This window comes from Ailuropoda melanoleuca, chromosome 2 (assembly GCF_002007445.2).
Source record: "Ailuropoda melanoleuca isolate Jingjing chromosome 2, ASM200744v2, whole genome shotgun sequence".
NCBI lineage: Eukaryota > Metazoa > Chordata > Mammalia > Carnivora > Ursidae > Ailuropoda > Ailuropoda melanoleuca.
Window position 1 is genome coordinate 150,056,947 of NC_048219.1, and position 26,709 is coordinate 150,083,655.

The window sequence follows — 26,709 nt, forward strand, 5'->3', positions numbered from 1 at the left end:
AGCCCTGATCGCCCCCCACCGACCAGAGTCACCAAAATAATGTAGAAATAAAATTAGAGTGAACCAGATCAACTTTATTAGCTTTATTTGCCATCCAGTATCGACAAGAAATACTTTGTTCTCTGTTTCACAGACTATTTACCATCTCAGAGCTAGCCTAAGCTTCAGGTATCACCCCAACCTACCCTTGTTGATGTCCAAAATTTTCCTAAGACCCAACCCTACAAACCCATTCAATCCCATTTCATGAAGTTAAGTGCATGCAGAGGGGGTGGGTGCTGGCTGTTCAAAAGGGCGGCCCCAGCACTCCTAGGCTACTAAGAGCAGTCATTCCCCTCCACAGACTTGAGATTAGTGGGAAGTTCGTTTCTACATTTGCTTTCATTTCTGATTTAGCCTACACAGTCCACACATCCTTTCCTTTTGAGACTGGACAAGCTTCCCTGAGCACATCCTTTCCTTCTTTATAGCTCCTCGAGTTCTCAACACCTGCCATTCAAAGTAGAAACAACAAATAATGGTTGTACTTTACCCCCTTCCCCCAAAAAAACCCAGCTTTAGTTGTCTTTCAACGTGTTGAATCTCTGTCATAATAAAAATATTTAATGAAAGAAAAGCAAGATGAATTAGGTCTTGTAGAACAGTTTTTCTCTGCTGTGGAGGCCGCTGATGGCAAGAGGGCTTAAGGGAAGATCCGAGAAGGAGAAACAAGAGTTCCCAGTGGAAAGTAGCCAATCTGGTTTTATCTGGAGTAACCATCAACTTTGAATTTCAACTTTCCTCGTGACCTTCTTTTTTTTTTTTTTTTTTTAAAGATTTTATTTCTTTATTCGACAGAGATAGAGACAGCCAGTGAGAGAGGGAAACACAAGCAGGGGGAGTGGGAGAGGAAGAAGCAGGCTCATAGTGGAGGAGCCTGATGTGGGGCTCGCCGGGATCACGCCCTGAGCCGAAGGCAGACGCTTTAACCGCTATGCCACCCAGGCGCCCCCCTCGTGACCTTCTTAAATACTATTAACTCCATACTTCTCTCCAAATTCAAGGAAAAACGGAAACTTAGAGGGAAAATACCATTTTTTTCTACTGAGAATCCCGTATCTTTAAACTATTAATGCCCAAACGAACTGAACTATTAATACCAAAAGAATCACTTGACTTGTTCATTTACCTGCTCATCCTCTATAAGAATCATTCCACTGAAACTTTAATTTTGTAGTCCAGGAAAACTGAAAAGCAAAAACAACAGTACTTGGGATCAGAATTAGAACTATATTGTATATGCTTTCTGCCATGCAGTAGGTAGACCTCATTTTAAGAAAAAATATTAGTAGCCCACTCCACGCCTGACACTAGGCTTTTTTATAATGTTAGGATGCATTGATCTTTTTATCAACATTTGCAGTGGTGGAAAAAATGTAACTTGGGAAATAAAAATAAGAGGGCCTGAGGCCCAGCTCTGCTACTTTATAAAACTCTGAGTTCTAAGGCCTTGATTTCTTCATCTGTAAAATGGAAATAAAACCTACTTCTGTGAAGTAGGTATTACATGAGGTAATACACATACAGGTGTTTTCTATGAAGCTCTAGCCACTGTTAGATATTATTACCCAACAAGATAACTTTTAAAAGGTCTGACTATGCCATTTTTTGTTATTAATACAGCTGGGAACCAAATTCAAAAATTCTATCAGTTGGATTTCAGGAACAGTATTAGAAATCACTGCTCGATCTCATTTTTACCATCTTCTTGAATGCTTATATTATTGAAATATTAAAGCTCACAGTCTGAATACACACCAATCTTGAAATACTTATTTGTCATTTTACTTGTTGAAAAAATAATAGCGAGTAATTTCTTGCAGAAGGCAATAAGTAGTGCTATTTACATACAGTGATTGTAATTTTTGTATTTGCCTTTGTAATACAGAACAGATGTGGAAAGCCATGGACTTGTCCCACCCCACCCCCACATGCTCCGCGCAACATATGGCACTGAATCAGATTACACTCTACATGTGACCCAGTAAAATACTCACGTATCTGCGAAGAGAATCCATATTTGCTGTTATTTTCATTTGTGCTAGTCTATTCAGCACACACCTCACGTTTTGGTGATGTTACTTGGCTGGGGAAATTAAAATCCTGAAGGTGAACAAAATTTTTCAAAGAAATTTTAACTCTGTAGATCTCAAGGTTACCAACGAGGGTGCATATAGATTAAAGTTTTAGTGGCTTTGAAAGTGAGTGCCTGTCAGAAAAGCCCGTACGGAGGCACTAATGAGATACTTTTGTATTATGGCAATTGCAGAGTAGAAATGACTTTGCCGTCTGATGAAAAACACGACCGTCATGATGAAAATCATGTTATCTCCCCAAAGAGGCCTGCGCATAATTTATTAATGAAGATATTGCAACAATCAAACAGAAATACCAAAAGCACTTTATTCATGGACCTCAGACCGTTGGAAACTTTGGCTGACGGAGCTTCACACGGATGAGCAAACTCAAACATAACCAGCATAGATCACTAAAGGGAAGGGGGCAAAGAACACACCTGAACCCAAAAATGGAGGGCTCTTTTGTTTATAAATACAATTGTGTATGTTCTTAGCATAAATTGTGTCACCTCTCTACACAGAAGCTAATTATTACCACCACCACTACCTCCCAACCCTGAAGAAATACTGCAGAGTCTGGACACATCTGTGTCTTTCATTGTACATCAAAATATTTAATCACTAAAAATTCCTCTTACTGTGGGGGGTGCCTGGGTGGCTCTGTTGATTATGCAACCGACTCTTGATTTTGGCTCAGGTCATGATCTCGGGGGTTTGAGATGGAGCCCCCTGTCCAGCTCCACACTGGGAATGGAGCCTGCTTAAGAGTCTCTCTTTTCCTCTCCCTCTGCCCCTCCCCCATTCACTCTCACTCTCCCTCTCTCAATGTCTTACTATGCTTTGGAAGAGATGATGACATTTTGTGGATTTGAGGAGCCGATTCTTCTCCATCTCCCATGGTCCATTCTTGCCCTCCTGCCCACAGTGAACATGAAAGATGCATGAGAGAAACAGGACAATGAGGAAGCACGGCTTTGCAGTCCTCAATCCTTGAAGCTCCAGTTGGGGCATCCACACCACGATGAGAGATCCCAAGGTGCGCTTCTTCCCTTGTGCCACTTCACGACAATCCCGTGACACTCCCCTTTTTGAAGCTATGAGAGTAGCATCTAGAAAGAGATGCACCTGCCCTCCCAATTTGAGAATAAAGCCCAAAGGGCAGGTGGCCAAATGATCTGGTAGGAACCATCCAGCAGCTCGAAAGGGCTTGCAGTCTTCACGGAGGCAAAGGTGGGAACCCTTCTGGGATTCCAGGAACTGTTGGGGCTTGGGCATCAGCCAGAAAGTCGGGATGTTCTCTTGCTTTCAAAAGGGAGAATTGAGAGGAATTATTTGCTATTTGGGGAAATGTTTGTTCCAGAATGAATTTCACGCTGGCATGATTGCCCTTGTAGAAGGAGGCACAGCACCCTTTTGCTTCATAAATGTTTTATTTTCAGCATAAGATAGCTTAGAAATTTGGTTCTGCTAATATCAAATATGTAAATTGAAGGGAAGAACCCGTTTGGAGGAAAGGAGGAAGGAAAAGGATCAGTTGATCCCCCTCCCCCGGGGACGCTGCAGCTTGGCCAGTGAGACTGTGCATTTGGTTCACAAGTCAGAAAAACCTCTCTCCTGACATCCAGAATTCCTTTTATTAGGCATATTTTACTGAGCATTAGCACAAATCCAAATGATAAAGTACAGGCCTGTAATTCAGTTTGGCTTGGGTGTGAGTGCAAACACACACACATACACACATGCACACCCTCGCACATTTTACCATCCCACAAGCGACAGCATTTTATAGAGCTATGTATCTTTCAAAAATACCACCCTGGCACACATGCACACATACTTCCTTTCCCTGGTCAATGCAGCAAGTCAAGATTTATTTTAAAAGATGGAAAAAAAAGGAACTTACACCAATGGGTTTATTTAAAGGGAAGCAAATGTAACAGAGCTACACTGATAACAGCAGATGTCTCGTTATAATTCACTTCCATAATGCTGATTAATATATTCATAAACAAACCAAATGTATTGCCCAAAGAAAAATGCTACTGTTTACACCCCAACAGCCTCTGGTTTCAGCGGTGCTTCTCAGTCAGGCGGAATGTTCCTTCCCCAGCTCCTTGCACTATTTATTTTGCTTCCTGCCAATCTTGCAAATAATTTATCTTGTGTGTCGTTTCCTCATAAATGCTTCCTGGTGCTTGATTGCTTTGCCTGTGTGGCATTTGATTTCAAACTGCCATTTTACCTTTATAAACATTCAGAAATTTTAAGCTTGAGGAGAATGCCCAAAAGGCATGTGAAAACGAGGCAATTGTGATTAGATGAGCACACTATGCTTTACGGCATATCTAGCTTTCTGCGGATACCAGAAAGCTCTCTTTGCATCCAATATTGCATTCCCAATCTGGGTGCAGAACATCAAATTAACATTTACTCCAGCAAAGAGGCCCTGCTATCAACATATTTAATTTATTATTATTGCAAAGAACAGTTTTCCCAGGATTAGTGAAACAGAATACATATATTTAAGGATCTGCACTCAGACCACAAAAACCAAGGAGGGAGGGGGAGGGAAGAGAAAAACAGAAAACAAGAGAGAAAATAGAAGTAATATCAGTTACCACATGATTTTTGTGGTAAAAAAATAGAATATGGCGTGCAATAGTGCAATTTTCCTCTGCTGGTCCAGCAATGCAAGTCTTAATAGGAAGTCCACTGATGTTCTCCGCATTTCAGGAGTTAGTTGCGTGCTTGCCGGGGGGTGGAGTTCCTGCCAGACTTCTGACTCTGAGTGGAATCACTATGGCTAGAATCACTTTTATTCAGTTCAAGGTGACGGACCTTCATATCCCAGCGCTGTGAAATTTAAAACAGAAAATGCTCACGTGCACATATCACCAGGGTCATCATTTCTATTATTCTAACAACTTAGTAAGACCACAAAGTCAGATCTCAAAAGCATTTTCCAAAAGTATCAAATTTTGTTATCCTGGGATGTTATATGGACATAATTCTCTGATTATAAAAAAGTATAACATTTTGTTATCAGATAATCCTACATGGAAATAATTCTCTGATCATAGAAAGCACGAAATTGGCCACCTAGAATATATCTAATGTTTTCATAGCAAACCTTAAACTTAAAATTTCCATGTCAAATGGTGACAAAAATATCCAAATCCGCAGGTGTTTCCGGAGGTAACATGCACAAGGCTGGCACTCCACGGTGATCAACAATGGAAGATTGACACACAGAATTTGAAGGGCTATTTTTCATCATCTTCTCTGATGACACATCAGAACATAGCCTTTTAAAACATACCTGATTTAAGCAGTGAAAAAATGGAAATTTGGGGGGCAAATGGGATCTCTTAAAAATATATTTCCAAGTAATCTCTACCAAGTGCAACAATCACAACAGACAAGGTTCTGCACTCAAAGATTTACAAAGCAGACATTACCAACGTCTCTGATAGACACAATCAAGTTCACTAATATTTCATATTAACAATGCCAAGAGTGTATACATGTAAAATAATAAATTAAAAGGAAGTTATATTTTGGGTATTATAGATAGTGAGTAAGGACTACAGCAGTACTTCTCCAATTTCAATAAACATAGAAATAACCTGGAGATACTGTTAAAATTGCAGATTCTCAGTCAGTAGGTCTGGGACGGAGCCCAAGATTTTCATACCTAGCAAGCTCCCTGGTGATGCCAGTGCTGCTGGTCCAGAGACCACACTTCAAGCAGCAAGGAGCTAAGGTCAGATGGCCCAAGTTCAAATTCTAATTCCATCAGTTACTGTGCAAAGTTTCTTGAACTAATTAAACCTCATTTTCATCACTAACACATTGGAATTAATAAAATATACTTATAAGACTGTTCTGAAAATTAACAAATAAAAAATACATAAAGGGCTTAGTACATAATAAATTATCACTTTTAATTACTGCAAAGAATTCTTCATTTTAGCATACCTTACTCCCGATCTTACTGTTTTTCTTATTTAAAAATCGTCTGATTCTCAGCTGCCCAGGGCAGACCAAATATTTTTTTTTGAACAACCTGCTATTTCAGAGACTTAGGCAAACAACCATTTGTATGGCAAAGCCATAAGAAGGTCTTTATTTAATTCTTATTCTATTCACTGAGCAAAAAGAAAAAAAAAAAGATCAGCTAAAAAGGGCAACTCTTATTTGGGGAAAAAAAACCAAAAACCAGTATCCTCCATAAAGCTCTTTTTCACATCCTCAAATTGACAGGAAAACTAAAGTAAGAATCTCAATAATTCTAGCCAAAAGAGATTTTCTACCCGAGATCTTTAGCCATGAGTATCTGCATATGAATTAAAAATTATTCACATTATTGGCTTAATTCTTCCCTTTAGCATGTTTAAATCCAGAATGAGAGTATAAAGGATTTCACAGTAACTCTGTGAGTCCCCTGTAGAAAGCAATGGAAAATATGTTTGCCTAAGAAATAGGATAAACAAGCCATGTGTCCTGGGCTTTACATGATGGCCATTGTTTTGGTACCAAAAGAGAAGCAGCAAGCCTCATTACATGCTTTGCAACAGGGATGCTGAAAGCTCTTCCAACTGGTACAGGAATTTAGGACAAATTCCTGTTCTGCATTAGCAAGCAGAAAACCAAATTAAAAGGACAGTAAGAGATTCCAACTTCCTGAAGAAGAGCCACTTTTTAATAAACGCAAAGGAATTAAAGAGATACAAATACAGAATTCCCACAAGTCTGAACTTGAAATGCATCTCACTTTTGACAAATATACTGGGAAAAAAAGAACTTACAAAGGGTAGTTTCTCCCTGCAAAATAATGCCCCTTACATTTTTGTAGGTCACTTAAACTCAAATGTGTCTGCTGTGTCAAGTGCCAGATGTAGAAGATGAACTGCCCAGGGGTGTTTAACTCACCCTGTAAATGTTTCCCAAGCCTTCAAACTCACAGAATGAAGGGGATGTATTATGTTTGGTACAATCCCCACTCTTTCTTTCTTCCTTCTTGCCCTCTGCACGTGCGTGCACACGCACACACGCACACCCTTTTCAATTCTTTGCCAGTTTTGCATACATTCCTTTCTTTGAAACAGATTTGTTTAGTATAGTAAGAAGAAATGAAACCTTCTAACTTTCTATAATAAGGTAATTCACTGTGATTTTTTAAAATGCATCAATTCCAGAATCTAAGAATCATTGGCTTAAAAATAAAGCTCCGTTACTTCTCTAAGGACCTGATTTGGTCAGATCTCTTACACACAGATGAATGTGGCTGCATCTTGTACAGAGGAATTGGTGTCTATGAATTGGGACAACACTGGCAGTTTCCTACCCATCATTTATTCTTTCCTTCTTCTTTGACTCAAAGAACTGCAATTTGTTCAAGGAAGCGATACTTCCAGCTAAAAAACTGCATTTGCCAGCTTCTCTTGCAGCTAGGGATGGATAGGAGACTAAAACCTAAGTATAAATTGCCAGATGGGGCCCTTGGAAACTCCTGTTTACCTCCCTTATTTTCTCCCTGAGATACAGGTGTAATGCTGAAGGTGGGCAGCCATCTTGTGACCTGCAGGTAAACATGAGCATGGAAGCAATACCCTTAAAAATGGCAGAACAGGAAGCTAGGAGGACCCTGGAGCCCTAATGATAATGTGGAGCCACCCAACCAGGACTAGACTAACCATAGCCAGATTTCTCTTATGAGAAGTGAGGCAACTATGGTTAAATCTCTGCTACACTTACAGAGAATTCACTGTTGTTTTTTTTTTAGATTTTATTTATTTATTTGACATAGAGACAGCCAGTGAGAGAGGGTACACAAGCAGGAGGAGTGGGAGAGAAAGAAGCAGGCTCCCAGCAGAGGAGCCTGATGTGGGACTCAATCCCACAACATTGGGATCACACCCTGAGCCAAAGGCAGATGCTTAACAACTGAGCCACCCAGGTGCCCCAAGAATTCACTCTTTAAATTGACATTAAAAACAAACTCCTGTCCTTAGAATTTGAGACACAGACACACACACACACACACACACACACACACACACACACACACATATATCTCAGGTTTAAGTATGTCTCATGCTCTTAAGGGTAACTCTTTTGTTTAAATGACAAATGGCTGGTTTTCTACTTTTATTTTTGTGTATCACTTTGAACATAAAATACAGGCTTACCTTAACTTTTTTACCAAGTCGATCCTTCCATTTCTCAGCAATAGAACCTTCCACCAACAGTAACCTGTATTTTTTAAAGAAGCAACCATTTTTGAAAAATTAAAACATATTACCGAAAAACACAAGGAATCATTGTCAAAAAAGATTATTTATTCTAGAGTAGGACAGCCAAGTTTTAGAACAGTAAATCTTGACAATTTGGGAGTCATGGACTCCCTTAAGAAGAAATGGTGTTATGATCCCTCTCCCCCAGAAAAAGCACACCCACAAATTGCACACATACACTTTTCTACCCAATACATGATATTATGGGACCCAATTGAAACCTATCTATAAGCCCCTAGAAGTTAGAGAGAGCCCCAGGTAAGAACCCCAGAGTAAGAGGTCTAGAGAAATGCAATAAAGAAAGGATAGAAACAGCAATTATTCTGAATTACCTGGAGCGTTCCTCATCTTCATAGCCCATGATGATATATTCCTCGTTAACATTAAGCGGAGGACACAGGCAGCCAGAGCTGGTGTAAATGTTAATGGTGTCCCGTGGAATGTTTACCAGAGAAGCCTTTAGAATCTCCTTCACCTCAACTACTACAGTCACATCATGGCACTTGGTCTTTACTTCTTTAACTTTAGCCCGAATGACTGGATAAAAGAAAATAAAGCTGATGTGGTAATATGATACACAATAGATGCCCCACTCAAAAAAGACAAGTAGGCCCCTTTCTAGTCAATTCATAAAAGTCAACCTGATATTTTTGCCTTAGATGGTAGTGAATGACACACTACACAACACACCCGCGCTCTTTACTGTTCAACCCTGATCCCTTTCCAATTCACATACACATACATATTTGTGTGTGTATGTATGCATACGTGTGTACATGTATTTCATTGTGAGAAATCCACTTCGATAATCAAAGGTTGAGGGAATCAGATGTGATTTTCCTCCAGTATTTTATTTTGAATGTGTGCATACGTGCTTTCAGTTGCTGCCAACAGGAATTTATATTAAATTCACTCTATGTAAAGACCTGGTATTTAATATGCTTTATTTCTTTCCATCAGATCTATTAATAGATTTTTCTGAAGAGTTGGGGCCTCTACAGTGTTTCAAAGTCCTGTTCTGGATTGTTCCCCAGCTGCTTCTGCCATCTTTCCACCTTTCTCATCTTAGGGACTGTTCAGACACCAGCTCCTTTCTTCCCTCGTTTCGGTACAGATTATCACTTATATTCTCCTGTAGGTATGCTACGTTTTCTTCTTGAATAAGAACGGCTACCCTGAGACCATGTTTCTTCCATGTGCTCTGAAGTCAGACCGTCCAACATCCCCTCCCCTCCTGTGCTATGGAACATGGTCTACTATGTTCATTGCCTGATGTACTTCTCTCAACGGAAATACTGGCCCCCAATATAACTCACAAAAGCCAGCTTCGCTTCTCAGTATTAAGATGAACTGCCTTAAAGTAACCAATTCAGCTGCAAAGTCAAAGTATTTGACTCAGAATCTACAAAGTACAGTTCTGCTTCTAATCTGTATATTCTGTCCTCTGGAAGAGCCAAATGTTTTAGATTCCTCCTTCTGATAAATGAGCTCGTCCTTTTTTTTTTTTTTTTTTTTTCTCTTAAGGAGAGGTTTGAAAAAGCCTGCAAAGTAGTAAAAATGTCAATTAGCAAGAAGCCAGTGGCTTTTGGCCCAGCTCCCTAGTCCAATATCCAGGGACGTTACACAGAGGAAGACACAACGGATCCAAACGAATCCACTTTTTGAAAAGGCTTTTAGGCATGTATCTGCAAACCACTTTCATCTGAGTCCCTTCCCATGGACTTTAGGGTCTTTTGGACTACAAAAGAATAGAAAGAAGTAATCCATGAAAATACAAAGCCAGCTAATAAACCGTTCCTCCTATCAATGCCCCGACTTCATAGAGAGACATTCAATAACATTCCACCAGGTAGGACATGTGGATGATAGAAATTAAGCTGCTGGTTCTAAAAACTTTAGGACAAAACCTCATTTCTGTTCCACAGGTATTTCAATTTCCAGAGAAAGTATGAGGACTACCGTTAATGAAACAAAACTACCAGCTGTCCCTGCTTGGTGCAACTTGCGAGCAAAAGAATCCCTTCTTCGTGTTCTCTCAAGTCTGTATTTTAACAAAAAATAAGATTGCCCTTTTTGAAATGTCATTTGGGAGATTCGGATGATAAATCGACAAGCCCGGCTAGCAGACATTTTTCTGTGTCCTGGTTTATGTAAATGTGCTTCAGAGCCTCCATCAACTCTTAGAGATTAGCAAACTGTGCAACCATTCTCAACCTAATGATTTATTTACCCAGTGTGTCTACTATTTTCATTAGAAATTTTTAGCACATGTACCCACTCCAAAATAAATATCTCTCTACAAGACTTACTTTATTATTCAAGTAATTTTGTTAATGCTCAAGAGCTTTTACTGAATTAATCTGAATGAAGCCGAGGTTGTCTGAATTGTCATTTACTCCCACCCCCACTTTGTTTTCTCATTAGACACAGGCAGAGACTACAGATAAAAATCAACATATTTTGGAATTAAAATTGCGTTTTCCTTTCGGAGTTCTTCCTTCTATTTAATCAGTCCGGTGCCTGCCTTCCCCCAAAGAAGCTCTAAGTAGGCTGCAGACACATGGAAAGCCTTCAACTATGGGCAAACTGGTTATTGTTTGGCTATGAGGAAGAAATTATCTCTTTCCCGTTAATTGTGACCCATATTCCATTTTACCTTATGATATTCACTTAGGCTTATAACCACTAGCATTTTAACTTTTAACCAAAATAGCAGCACCAACTGTCACAGCACTAAGAAAGTGAGATAAAGTAAAAATTGATAATAAGTAAAATAAATACAAAGTCAACTGAATTTCCTTGAAATAACATTTTTACTATGCTTTTGTTTTTAGTATAACTATACTTAAAAGTTCATGTAACATTTTTCAGTCTCAAAAAACCTAATCTCCTAAAAATCAAGACCTCTATTTCCCTGTGAGTTTTCACATCAGTTTTTAGAGGAATGGGTTCTCAGATGAGCAGCCAGGCATTTAACTTTTCAGAAAAACATGACCTTTCAACCTTGGAAAGTGCATCCACCACTGGCTAAGAGAAATCAGATTCCTCTTAAGATGAGTAGTAAGCAAAAAATAAAAATTGATTCCATTGAAGAAAGACTTGGGAAACTAGTGCATTTATTTCAAAGAGATTTATTACACTGAGAATTTTCTACTTTATACCTTGTAATACACAGCATTTTCATAGATATCAAAGATTACTCTTACAGAGTCTTACCAATTTCTCTCTTCCTGATTCCCAACAGTTTAGAAATAGAAATAAATCTGTGCTATATGTCCTCTGTCCTCTAAAATAAGGCACATAAATTCAATGATAAAATTCTCATTTTAATAAAATAGTTTCCTTTAAACTCTATTTAACTATCATGTTTTTATTCATTGACTCAGCATCAACAAGCTTCTTCAGAGATAGTTACACGACCTTCATTAATCTCATAGATGCTAGGGGAAAAAAATCACAATAAAATGCCTATGGATTACAGCAAATGTTGATTTGTCCTTTATTTTATCATCTGGAAAACTTTAACTGAGCCTTCCAAATATAATAGTACTTGATATCTGTGACTCTCAAGCATGCCAGTACCCAAAAGTACATTCTAAATAATTTAAGAAAGGACAATCTGGGTTCAATAATCACTGATAAAATTAGCATAATAATACATCTCATGGGGCAGTTGAGAAAACTATAAAAGCAAGTGTATAGGAACCACTCAGCCCAGTACTTGGTACAAAGACAGGAGGATTTTCCTCCTTCAATTAAGTCTGTCGGGTACATTTGGAGTGGTGGTTCTTCAATGAGTATTTTAACAGAATGTCACTTTTCTTGGTCAAGCTAGACAAAAAAAAACATTTCCTTAATTGAATACTAACAACTTCTGTGAGTGCTACCTTCCAACTCTGTCAACATGTTCCACGAGATAGACTGCGGAGAGACCAAGCTGCCCTCTATTACCTGTCAGTCCCTGAGGCATCAAAGTGCTCCTCTGTTGACCCCAGCAAAGCAGACTTTGAAGCACAACTGAAAACCCACACAGCTCCAGACATTCGGGCTCAAACCCTCCTTAGCCTCTCAGAAAAGGAAGAGTCCCTCTCATCTCGTTTGAAACGCAGTTCTGGGTACTTACTTAATTACATGGTTTCAACACGGCAGCAATGCCGCCTGAGATGCTGCAAAATCAAGCATGTGTTAAGAAAAAAGAACAAAAGAATTTTGCCCATGGGACATTTTAATTGTTTGGGAGGCACAGGGGACTTGTGCTTAACAGTTGTCCTTGTTTGGTTTTAAGCCTTATTTTTAAACTGCTCTACGAATTCACACACACACACACACACACACACCCCTTTCTTAGCACAGCAGTTTATAGGTCAGTCATGAAGTTATCCTTACCATAGTTGTAATTGTTTCGGAAATAGATCTTCTGTGTAGCTCGAATAGGCTTACATTTGCAGCGTTCTGAAAAATACAACATTTTAGTTATAGGCAAAAATTCAACATGAGCTTTCTTTTATTCGTTCACATTTGTTGGTAAGATTCGACCCAAATTTGGTGGTGAGGAGGCTCTTCGCAATTCTGTGTGTCTGATCTCTTTCTCCTGGGATCACTTTCATGTTCATTCTACTTACCTAGCCTCTTATTTAATGTCAATATGCTCACAAACTCTTACTCTTCCACAAACCACCTGAATCCTGAAGAAACCCTGCTCACCACCACGCATGAAGAGAGCATGAACCCCAAATCCTGAAAGAAGCATCTTTCGTGCCTATGGAAGTAGAATCAAGGGCTACTGAGAGGCAATTGGCTGCTTATGCTCAGGTAACTGGTTTACCTCTGTGGGGTACTGCCGGCTTCATATGTGCCTTACAGATTACATGACACATTTCCAAATACTAGCTCCTGATCTAAAAGCAACTCACTGGGATAAGCAGGTATGATTACAACCCAGGGAACTTAGTGAAGTTCTTAAGAGGAGCCATGAGTCCCATCTAGAGGCCAAATAACTGCTATTTAACTCAATGGTATTTTATGCTTATTAGAAGAAATTACTATTTGAAATGAGAAGTTCCATGTTTTTCAAATCTGGTGAGTAGTGACAAGAAAACATTTTATATATAAGACAGGTATATGTAATGAAAGTTTAAATTGTCTCAAAATGTTTCATATAGAGGATAAATCATTTCACATCTTGGAAAGTGGATTACTATATAGTTTATAGATTACTTAGCTAACAAATATATGTCACATATGCATCGTAACCATGATAAGTTGTTAGTCATTAAAGTCAATCTAAAAATAGAAAATAATACACAATTCTCTCAGGAAGCATTTTAGTATGTGCAAAGATTTCTCTAAGCTGTGTCCCTGAGAAAGCTTCGTTGAAGATAAATGGCATCAGTTTATGCTTTGACACAGAAAAAAGAAAAAAAAAAGAGTACATCAATCACAGAAAGTAAGTCAATAGAAGTATTTTGTTTTAGAAATGTTTTACGTTAGCATAGACCAATAAAAGGCAGAAGCTTTTGATGACCAGCTGATGTTTTCTTTTTTTTTTTTTTAAGATTTTATTTATTTATTTGACAGAGAGACACAANTGTTTTACGTTAGCATAGACCAATAAAAGGCAGAAGCTTTTGATGACCAGCTGATGTTTTCTTTTTTTTTTTAAGATTTTATTTATTTATTTGACAGAGAGACACAACCAGTGAGAGAGGGAACACAAGCAGGGGGAGTGGCAGAGGAAGAAGCAGGCTCCCAGCGGAGGAGCCTGATGTGGGGCTCGATCCCAGAACTCCGGGATCACGCCCTGAGCCAAAGGCAGACGCTTAACAACTGAGCCACCCAGGCGCCCCCAGCTGATGTTTTCTAATCAAAATAAATGTTACTTTCAGTTGAACTTATGAATAACATGCCATAAAGTAGCAGTCCCAAGAAGAGTATCAGGCACCCTTCCTAGCAGCTTTTAAGTTCTAGAAATCACCATTAATGAGGATAGGTGCTATTCTATAAAGCAGTAGTGACAACAACATTATTCTCATCCATAAGAGAGGTGAGGATTTTCTCATACTACCAGCACTTCCCTTGTTCTGCAGATAATTTTTAACACACAATTTCTGTGGAATAAAGATCTCAAATCAATAAATTGTGGGTAATTTCAGTGTTGGTTGCTATTCTGAAGACGATCACTCCAATAACATTCTTACCCACAAAACATTTATATTCCTATTTGTCAAAAAAAAGGAAAGTTATCTAGTTCTATTGTTAGTTGCTTTATTTTTTACTGAAATGTTACAGATTTTTTAAGGAGATATTCCTGTTTTGCTGAAATATAGTTGACACAGAATGTTACACCAGTTGCAGGTATACAACACAGTAATTGGACAAGTCTATACAGTATGCCACGCTCACCAAAGGTGTGGCTACCATCTGTCACCACACATCACTATTAGAATACCATTGACCATATTCCCTATGCTGTGCCTCTTATCCCTGTGACTTATTTGTCCCATAACTGGAAGCCAGTGCCTCTCTCTCCCCTTCATCCATTTTGCCCATCTTGCCCCTCCCATCCTCTCTGGCAATAACCAGTTTGCTATCTATATTTATGGACCCATTTCTGTTTTTGTTTGTTCATTTGTTTTGTTTTTTAGATTCCACATATAAGTGAAATCATATGGTATTTGTTTTTCTCGGTGTGACTTACTGTACTTGGCATAATACCCTCTAGGTCCATCCATCTGGTCACAAAGAGCAAGATCTCATTCTTTTTTTGACCGAGTAATATTCCAGTGTGTGTGTGTGTGTGTGTGTGCACGCATGCGTGCATGCACATGCACCACATCTTTATTTATTCATCTATCAAGGGACACTTAGGTTGCCTCTTATTTGGCTGTTATGAATAATGCTGCAATAAACAAAGGGTGCATATATCTTTTTGAATTAGTGTATTTGTTTTCTCTAGGTAAATACCCAGTAATAGAATTACTGGGTCATACGGTGTTTCTATTTTTAATTTTTTTTTTAAAGTAAGCTCTACGCCCAATGTGGGGCTTGAACTTGCAACCCTGAGATCAGGAGTTGCATACTATATTGACTAAGCCAGCCACGTGCCCCTCTATTTTTAATTTTTTGAGGAGACTGCATACTATTTTCCACAGTGGCTACACCAATTTACATTCCCGCGACCAGTTCACAAGGGTTCCTTTTTAAGGACAGATATTCTTGAGATGAGACCATTTCTGAAGAAATAGCTGCTGTAGTCTTTGATTTACAAATTCTTCTCACCCATATACACAGAGGGATTTGTGCTTTTCTATCATTTAAAAATAGATATTTCTCAAACATAATGCATGTAGATAAATTATCTACATATCTGTAATTCTTTAGAAATTTGCTCATACTCTAACAATAATTCTTGGCAAAACTATACCATCACTGGATTGAGTCTAATAGGATGTTACCATACAATGTTGCTTGAAGCATAAACAAATAGATTCCATAACCTTCCCAAGCACCGATTTTTCGAAAATTATATCATTAAGTGATTTAGGAAGATTTCAAGTAGGAATTTACATAACTATATATACACAACTACATATACATAGCTAGATCATTCCCTAACAGCTAGGAGCAAAGCAATTACATTCCTGGGACTAGATTTGATTCACCTGCATCGCACTTATCTCTGCTAGCCTCAGGGGTGGCAGAGCCCTGCCATAAATGTGACCCTTGCCATGTTTCAGTCCCCAGCTCTTGCTACAAACATCTGCCTAGTTGAAGTAATTAGTACCTCACTAAAATAACAGAATAAAAGGAGAAGTGGAAATTTATATCTACAAGGCTCAATCACTTCTTTTCACTTATTGATGTTAACTCAAGCCAAATATATTCATATCAGAGTGTATTCATGAAAACTATATCTTAGATTGATNCACTAAAATAACAGAATAAAAGGAGAAGTGGAAATTTATATCTACAAGGCTCAATCACTTCTTTTCACTTATCGATGCTAACTCAAGCCAAATATATTCATATCAGAGTGTATTCATGAAAACTATATCTTAGATTGATCTTCTTCTTCTAAAGTACATTTACTCACATCTACATACATATCCCCAAAAGCCCAAAAACTGGGAATTCGCAAAGAAGCATGGAGGGATATCGTACATGCATTATTCATTATGGTTTTTGTACCTGCCACCCTAAATCAGATTGTAACAGCCTCTTTTTTTCCTTCTTCTACTATAAAGAGTTGATTTCTCAGACTTTATGGAGCTAGTAATATTATCATCATTTCTACTTTAATTTGCTAATAATTGTGCCACTAGTCTTCCTCTCCCAGCTTCCCAATTGCACAAGGTTTTTAAATTTTGGTTTCTACAGTGGCAAAATAAAATCTATTATTTACTGAACTTTGCACAAAAACCATTAGATATTGATTTGTGTGCATTCTACTGTTGAGAAGAAAAGGCTGTAAAGGAACTGCTTTGGCATTTTTATCTAAAGAAAAAAAAATACATGAACAAGTTAAAGGACCTGGCTGCAACGAAATAAGTGACAAAGAATTCTTCAAACACGGGGAAGGTTTTGTATTAACGATACATTTGCCTCAACATCTAGGATCAAACATAACAAAATAGCGTGGCATGCTACATCCCATAAGCATCCACGGGCCTCCATTAGCAAACCACCTTTGGCAGCTCTCCCTCACATTTTTGCTTTGTTCTCTCAGGCACTCTCCTAGAATCAATGATTTCCTACTTCTCTGCTAATGAAACTGAAGACTGTTTATTATCCTTGTACAAACATGAGTATATCACCCTCATACAAACAGTTTCAAAATTAACATGCTTGAGCTCCACAGAATCCGGTTTGCAACTCAGAGGAGATGCCCCCCATGTACTTCTCAACAATGAGGCTTCTTATAAACATAATTCAGAGAGGAAAGTAATCACATCCTTCTTTATTCAAATTTTCATTCATAAAAACGGCCCCATTTATCGAAAACACGTAATGATAATAGTATTTTTAAAGAGTCCTATGGTTTCATAAAATCTGAAGAATTGTAAGTACCTGATAAAATGATGAAATTTGATTCTTGGTGGACCTTCACTACTTAATGAGATCTGTTCAAGTTCATGCTTAAGGGTGATACAATTTCTAACCTTGACCTTTGCTTGAAATTGACTACTGCCTGGGCTCATCTAGAGCCCTACGACTGTAACTGACTTCCTTTACCAGATTCCAAAACCCCTATAGATTTTCGGGTACCATGACTTTGAAATACTACTATCTATGAATTAGTATTTTTCTGCTTTTTCTAGGAGAAGACACCTTAGATCTGTGTGCAAAATCTATTATCAAAAAGTTGTGGGGATTAAAGAAAATATTCTATTTGTTTTACCATTTCCACTGTAATTTCAAGATTGACTCATTCTAATCAGGTCAGAGTTTAAGTAATTTTAATTTGTACCAAATGTACAATATGTTTTATATCTTGGCATTTGACCCTAGAAGCCCACTTGCCCCCTTCCCTCCATTTTAAGAAACATAGGAGCAAACCACAAGTTTTAAAACATACATAAAAAATAAATTTTTACAATTTGAACATCTATATTCTTATGCAAATTCAAGAGCAATTGATGAAACAGAAGAGACAATCTTCTAACCAAAAATCATCTGCAAGTTGATTTTAAAATTAAAGTTTAAAGTTTATACTTAAAAGTTTAAGTTTAAAGATAAAAATGTAGGGGTGCCTGGGTGGCACAGCGGTTAAGCGTCTGCCTTCGGCTCAGGGCGTGATCCCGGCGTTATGGGATCGAGCCCCACATCAGGCTCCTCCGCTAGGAGCCTGCTTCTTCCTCTCCCACTCCCTCTGCTTGTGTTCCCTCTCTTGCTAGCTGTCTCTATCTCTGTCGAATAAATAAATAAAATCTTTAAAAAAAAAAAAAGATAAAAATGTACTAAATTTTTTCCTAGAGATAGAAACTTCTCTATGTATTACATTTAGTTTGGGGAGGAACTATATTTTAAAAAAATAGAAGAAATCACATCGGTATTATGCTCCCACAAGGGTACACTATTCCACAAAAAGAAAGAAATGAAACACAGAAATGGATAAATCTCAAAAACATTACACAAAAACAAAAGTAGCAGTCACAAAAGAATATTGTACTATATGATTTTTACATGAACCTGAAAAACAGACATCATTATTATTATTATTATTTTGATAAAAATAACCCTTGTGCTTGTCTCACAGTGGGGTGTGTGATTGGGCCCAAGGGAATTCTCAGGGGTGATGGAAATGTTCTTTATTTTGATCTGGGTGATAGCTACACAGGTGTATACATTTGCCAAAATTCAGTGTGGCATACACTTAATTATGTATTTTACTGTAAGTGAATTATACATCGACAAAGTACCAATAACATAAAAATTCATGAGACGTTCCTTTCATTTTTCCATAAACTGAAGTGTGCCATGACTTAGCAGCTGTTCATTACATGTTTAAAATAATATTTTCCAATCATAAGCATAAGACAAAGAATCTATTAAGATTTTATTTCAGATAAGAGCAGTATGTGGAAAATGCAATTCAGTTGATTGGTGAACATAGGTAATATAATAAGGCTTTAAAAAGCAAAAATAACATTTGCTCAGTTTAGCTTAAAAAACAAACCTCAAATATTGTAATAGAGGTCTCTATTTGTAGTAATTTGTACTTTGTAAAGGGGAACGTTTAAGACTGAGAGGACTAACACTGTATTAATGAGAAAGGGAAATTTAGTTTATTCCTTAGGATTTAGTTCTTCGGAAATTTTTAAATAAACTGCCCTTCACATTTCTGGATCCAAGGATCATTCAGGATATACAAAATATAGACAGTCAATGAGATTTGCCCATTTTCTCCTGTGAGATCTGAAGTGCTATGTTCAGCAATATACTCTAAAGAGCTCAATTAACAAAAACAAAGTGGGCTTCACAGTCTTTGAGAACGTCATGTATCAGGACGCCTGGGTGGCTCAGTCAGTTAAGTGTCTCCCTTCGACTCAGGTCATGATCTCAGGGTCCTGTGATCTCAGGGTCCTGGGATGGAGCCCTGTGTCTGGGTTCCCTGCTCAGTGGGGAGACTGATTCTCCCTCACACCCTTCCCTGCCTCCCTCCCCCACTTGTGCTCTCTCTCTCTCTAATAAATAAATAAAATCTTAAAAAGAAGAAGAAGAAGAAGCAGCTCAGATATCTATCTAGCCCTCTCAAGCACACAGAAAAGAGGGCAGAAAAGGGAGGTGCAGTCACTGCTCACTCCCTGACCCCATGTCCAGGCATACAGTATGCCTGGCACGAGGAGGTAGCCATTACATTTCTAATAAGCAGTGGAGTGGGTGGACCAATAAGCTGACTATGAAGTTTCGATACTGGGGACCTGAGAAAACAATGGTGCCACATACTAAAAAAGAAAGTTGCAAAGAAGAAATGTGTTATTAATGCAAAGATAGCTTTAAATATTAACTAGGTTGTATTTGAAGTACAACTAGGTGACTCAGGTAGAAATGTTTACTGAAGGAGAAATGTGGTGCTCTACCCGTGACAGTGATAAGACCTGGAGTCACTGATAACGGAGCCTATGGAGCTGGGTGCACTCCCACAGGAAGAAACCATTGTAAGGAGAGGGGAGCAGAGGCCAAGCACAGAGCCTCAGGGAATGCCCACGGCTGGGGGACAGGAGAAGCACGAGCACAATTTGGGTAACAGCTCGAGGAGGAGAATGCTTAGGATTAAAAATGAATCAAAAGTGTCAAATACTGCAAAGTAGTAATAATAATAATAATAATAATAAAGGAACGCATATACTTGTAAGCTACTATAAAATTATAAATATACTACTTTTTATCTACCCTAATTTTTTTTTTCCAATAAAGGGCAGAAGTTCCCCCAAGTTAATTCAGCTGCTATAGTCAATATACATTTGCACCAAAGAGGAAAACTAAATTCCTTCCCCCGATTAGGAGGAAGTCAAAGGGAAGGGAAGAAGTTTGGAGAAGGAGAGAGAAAGTGAATTTTTAGTACCCAATCCAGTCGTAGCCCCCCCACCCCAGAAGAGGGGGTAGCTGGGCCAGACCTGGCAGGTGCAGGCAATCAGGGATCCAGTTACTCAGCAGCTGCCACTCAGCCACCCGGAAGAGTCGGGCACCTCTGACCTAGGGCAGGGAGACGTTAGTGAACACTGTGTACAGCACCCAGCTTACACTGGGGATGCTGCTAACGTTCCCTGATTCGAAAACGTATCCGATGGAAACTGAGTGGTCAATACAGTCTGATTTTATATTTGGAAACAAACCAGAAAAGTAATTTGGTTGTGCTTCTATAATTAATTAGTGTCAGAGCTTACCAGCTATATCTCCTCCCTGGAAAAATTTGTGTTTTTCAAAAATAAAAATTCATAAAATTCATTTGTTTTTCAAAAATAAAAATTCAAAAATTCATAATTCATCCCAAAGTAGAAAACTGAGAGAATTCTTATAATAAAAAATAGATCTTTTCATTGCATCATTTGAATACCTGCCTTCATTTTCTGTGTTGATTTGACAGACCAAATGACTCAGTGGAATAAAACTAAAATTGTTTTTCCCCAAATTCCACGTGATGGAAACTAGAGGTGATGTACTCCTTGTTAGGACAGCGGGTTTACAATAGTAAAACTCACAAATTGGAAGCTGTTCCAACAAAGTCATTATCTCAAAAAGGAAGAAGGTAAGGAAAGGAAAGAAGAAAAGAGGAGAGGCGAGAGGAGGCAAGAGAGGCGGGGAGGGGAGGGGGGAGGGGAATCATTAAGCTTCCTGGCAAAGGATACATTAACTGGAGTGAAAGAATTTCTTTTCCAAATTCCAAGCAGAAACAGCTTGACACTTTTGAAAGTGGGGTTATGTGGGTTACAGTGTTTTTATACCTTCCTCATTCCCTGTTTTATCAACCTCGGCTGCTCCATTTTTCCAAAGCACACAATTTTAAGTGCAAATAATTTATATTTTCTTTACAGAACATGTGAATATGTCAGTGCATTTTTCCACAAGCAGAATGAGCTTGGTTTTGCCTGTTTGTTGGTTGGTTTTCATCGTTCCCATTATACCAGGGAATGGGAAAACATTTGTAAAAGACGAATAGTAAACACAAAACCCAGGAAATGACATTCATCATAGGTAGTTTTACACACTGAACTGTTTTTGTATATTATTTATAGTATTGTTGATGCCATCTTCTTTCGTTGACAAATTGAAGTACTATATTATTCTAACCATAACTTCTGGATAATTTGATAGCATATGCCTGCACTTGGCCAAAAATGTTGACTTACCAATTATACTATACAAATGAGCCTTATGGTTTGTTTTGATCAAATATAAAGTAGGAGTGATCATTAAAATAGAACCATGGCTAGACACCGATAATTTTCAGCTAATTTTATGATACTGCAAGAACATTCTCAATTGCGTCAAGTAGGTAATGAAATAATTCTAAATAAGTCATTTTCATTCACTTATGTTTTTCACAAGATAAATATTTGTTGGGCACCTTTGGCAGACATTGCCTCTGGCCAAACCCTTGTCACTCTGAAAGGTTCAATGGAAATCAACAATGAAAACAGCTGCCATCTAATGAAAATTGATATCTCAAATTTATTTACAACTCAATCAAATAAATATTCCACTTTCACACCTTACAAGGCAGAGGCACCTGGGTGGCTCAGTCAATTAAGCATCCGACTCTTGATTTTGGCTAAGTCATGATCTCAGGTCGTTTCAGTGGAATGATTCTTATAGAGGATGAACAGGTAAATAAACAAGTCAAGTGATTCTTTTGGTATTAATAGTTCAGTTCGTTTGGGCATTAATAGTTTAAAGATACAGGATTCTCAGTAGAAAAAAATGGTTATTTTCCCTCTAAGTTTCCATTTTTCCTTGAATTTGGAGAGAAGTATGGAGTTAATAGTATTTAACAAGGTCACAAGGAAAGTTGAAATTCAAAGTTGATGGTTACTCCAGATAAAACCAGATTGGCTACTTTCCACTGGGAACTCTTGTTTCTCCTTCTCAGATCTTCCCTTAAGCCCTCTTGCCATCAGTGGCCTCCACAGCAGAGAAAAACTGTTCTACACGACCTAATTCGTCTTGCTTTTCTTTCATTAAATATTTTTATTATGACAGGGATTCAACACATTGAAAGACAACTAAAGCTGGGGTTTTTGGGGGGAAGGGGGTAAAGTACAACCATTATTTGTTGTTTCTACTTTGAATGGCGGGTGTTGAGAACTCGAGGAGCTATAAAGAAGGAAAGGATGTGCTCAGGGAAGCTTGTCCAGTCTCAAAAGGAAAGGATGTGTGGACTGTGGAGGCTAAATCGGAAATGAAAGCAAATGTAGAAATGTAGAAATGTAGCCAGTAATCTCAAGGCTGTGGAGGGGAATGACAGCTCACTCTTGCTCTCTATCAAATAAATAAATAAACTTAAAAAAAAAAAAAAGACACCTTATAAGACAGGACACATGGACCCCAATCAGTATAAATTCCTAGAGGAAAGTAAAATATAAAAGGCATACAGGAACTAATTGTAGTTATAATATTCTTGTAAGAGCAAATACAGCATTAATCATAGAAATAAAAACTAGAAACCACCCAAATATCCAAGAATATTAGAATAATGTGTGGTATACTCATATGATAAACTATGATACAGCAATGAAAATTCACAAGTACTACTATACACAGCATAATAAAGAGCAAAGGAAGCCACACCCTATATATATATGTATATATAGATAGATCAAAATCAGGCAAAATTAATATATGGTATTGGAATTTCTCCTAGCAATTACCTTTGGAAAGAAGGGTGGAAGGAGCGATTTGGAAGAGCCACAAGGAGGTTTCTGAAGTGCTTGTAATGGTATATATCTTGATCTGTGTGGTGGTTACACAAGAGTGTTTACTTTGTGACAAGTCACTGAGCTCCACACTTATGATTTGTGCTTTTCTTTGCACATATATCATACTTCATTTGAAAGCTTATTTTATGCTAAGATGGACTAACTAGCCTCCACCCTGTCTCTCCCACTGAACACAGTTACAGAATGCATGAAGCAACTACTTAAGGACTCCAAAAAGTAAATAGTAGCAGGAAGACTGGGGGAAAGACCAATACTATCAAACTGGCAGTAGTTTCATCAGATTTTCTCCTCTGGTACCCTCCAGCCTAGTTTCAACACAGCCCATGGCCTGTAAGCGGGCATGATGCAGACAGAGTACTTCAGGAGAAGCTCTCTAGTCCTGACTCAAGAAGTAGGAAAGCGGTCTTCTAAGACTCCATTCTCTTGTACCCCATCCCTCAAACAATCCTGGGGCCATGCTGACAATAGCTGCACCAAGGGAGGCCCTCAGGAGCCTAAACCGCAGATGTTGAAGAATCTCCTTTGTGATTGGACATGTAGTGTCATGAGACCGGGGCAAATTTCCATCGCTTTGTCTTCCCACCATCTGGCCTCAGATGCAGAGTCAGTCATAGGAAGTACATCAGAGAGTGGGATAAATAAAGCTCCAGCTTTTGGCCAAAAGACCAAAAACAGGAGCCCCAATGAACTGAAAAGTACTGAGAAGACCACAGAGAGGGAGGAACTTAGAAAAAATTCCATAAAATTGTATATGAACTGGTAGATTCACCCCTGGGTATATATGAGTCTGACACTAAACAGTACACCATAGACTTTAAAAACTAAACTATGGGATAGATCATGACCCTGATCTCATACTGGCCACTGCGTAGAATACACATGGGATGGGTGTGAAAGTCGTTGCAAAAATGGACAATGGAACGGATACTGAAAGCACAACCCACAGGAGACAAGTCAGAATTTGCTGCTTTAACCCAGCAAGATTGACTCCTGCTAAAATAAAAATATCAACATTCTTCATAGAACTTTAAATAAGACCCAGATTCTTAGAACATAATAATCAAAATGACCAGGATGCAATAAATTACTCTGCATATGAAGAACCAGAAAAATCTCAATATGTACGGGAAAAAATCAGATGACACAAATGTTGAAGTTATGCAACAATACTTTCAAGGCAACCTTTATAAAAATTCCCCAAAAAGTAATAGCGAACACTCCTGAAATGAATGGAAAGATAGAAAGTCTCAAGAAAGAAATGCAAGATACAATGAAAAACCAAGTGGAAATTTTGAATGTTGAAAATTGCAATAACTGAAATAAAAAATTCACTGGATGGGCTCAATAGCAGAACAGACATNTGAAAATTGCAATAACTGAAATAAAAAATTCACTGGATGGGCTCAATAGTAGAACAGACACGATCAAGGAAAGAGTCAATGAACTTGAAGACAGACAAAAAGAAATTATCTAATCTGAAGAAACAGAAAAGATTGGGAGGGGAATTAACAGAGCCTCTGCAATCTGTGGGACAACAACAAAAGCTCTAACATTCACATCATCATGGACTTAGAAGTAGAAGAAAATGTGCTGTAAAAATAAATATTTGAAGTAATGGTTGCTGAAAGCCTCCCAAATTTGATAAATGCAAAAACTTATAGACTCAAGAAACTCAGTTAACCCTAAACAGGATAAACGCAAAGAAATCAAATGTCCAGACATAGCATAATCCAACTGCTAAAAACTAAAGACCGAGAAAAATTCTTGAAAGCAACCAGAGAAAACTGATGCATTATATATAGGGGAACAATATTTGAATGACTACCAATTTTCCATGAGAAACAATGAGGACAGAAGTGGAATAACTTTTTTAAGCACTGAATGAACTGCCAACCAATAATTCTATATCCAATGAAAATGTCCTTCAGGAATAAAGGTGAAAGGTAGACATCTTCAGATAAAGGAAAACTAAGAGAATTTATTGCCACCAGAACTGCTCTAAAAGAAGTGTTGAATCAAACTTTACATCAAAAACCAGGGATGTACTGTATGGTGACTAACATAATATAATAAAAAAACATTTAAAAAAATTTAAAAAATATGAAAAGTGTTGAAGGATGCTCTTTAGGCAGAAGGAATACTAGAAATCAGGAAAAACAATAGAAATTAAAAACATCTGTGCAAACACAGTAGGCTATTCTTCTATTGAGTTGTTTAAAATATTTTTAATGTCAGGGTGCCTGGGTGGCTCAATCAGTTAAGCATCCGACTCTTGGTTTCAGGTCAGATCATGATCTCAGGGTCAGGAGATCAAGCCCCCCATCAGGCTCCATGCTTGGCACAGAGTCTGCTTGAGAGTCTGTCTCTCACTCTCCCTTTGCCCCTCCCCCCCCAAAAATAAATTAATCTTTAAAAGAAACATTTTTAATGTCTGAAAGAAAAAATACAAGTATATATAGTCTCATGATATATATATACCTTGTGAATATATATATATTTATCTGTGTGTTATATACATGTGTGTGTGTGTGAGGGAGAGAGAGAGACATTCACATAATCCAAAATAAACTAGGAAATAGAAAACAGGAATGAAAAAGAGAAGGAACAAACAGAAAACAAATAATATAATGGTAGATCTAAATACAAACATATCGATAGTCACATTAGATGTAAATAGTCTCAATACACCAATCAAAACAAAGATTGGTAAAATGGACAAAAAAACCAATACCAACAAAAAAATGACCCGATTACACAAGGTACACAAGAAATTTGTTTAAAAAATAATATAGGTATGTTAAAAATAAAAGGATACAGATGACCTTGCAAATACTGATCAAAAAAGAAAATTGAGGAAGCTATATTAATATCAAAGAAAATAGACTTTAGAGCAGAGAAAATTACCAGAGATAAAGAGGGACATTACATGATGAAGGGTCAATTCCCCAATTAGACATTAAAATACTAACTGTGAATGCACCAAATAACAGAGTTCCAGAATACATGAAACAAAACTGAAAGTCCTGATAAGAGAAACAGAAAAGTCTACAATATTTGGAGACTGAAATATTAATCTCAAAGTGATCAGTAGATCTAGTACACAGAAAATGGGCAAGAATATAAAAGTACTAGCCAACAGTATTAACTAACCTAATTGACACTTAAAAAACATTCCACCCGGGATGCCTGGGTGGCTCAGTTGGTTAAGTGTCTGCCTTTGGGTCAGGTCATGGTCCCGGGGTTCTGGGATCAAGCCCCACATTGGGCTCCTTACTCAGCGGGGAGCCTGCTTCTCCTTCTCCTCCTCCCTGCTTGTGGTCTCTCTATCTCCATCCAACTCTCTCTCTCTCTCTCTCTCTC

At 38.0% G+C, this 26,709-nt stretch overlaps 1 protein-coding gene across 2 annotated transcripts in view; it reads right to left on the bottom strand.

Annotated features, from left to right (window-relative positions):
* Positions 1–3,518: 3,518 nt before the first annotated feature.
* The window catches only part of FRZB (frizzled related protein), a 34,073-nt gene continuing 10,882 nt past the window's right edge, over positions 3,519–26,709 (bottom strand). For both annotated transcript variants that reach the window (XM_034654820.1, XM_034654819.1), the window contains 4 exons: positions 12,800–12,865; positions 8,746–8,950; positions 8,309–8,372; positions 3,519–4,970 (listed from right to left, as the gene is read on the bottom strand). In XM_034654820.1, coding sequence (XP_034510711.1) covers positions 4,854–4,970; positions 8,309–8,372; positions 8,746–8,950; positions 12,800–12,865 — 452 coding nt within the window. In that variant the 3' untranslated portion in view covers positions 3,519–4,853. The remainder of the gene's footprint in view (positions 4,971–8,308; positions 8,373–8,745; positions 8,951–12,799; positions 12,866–26,709) is intronic.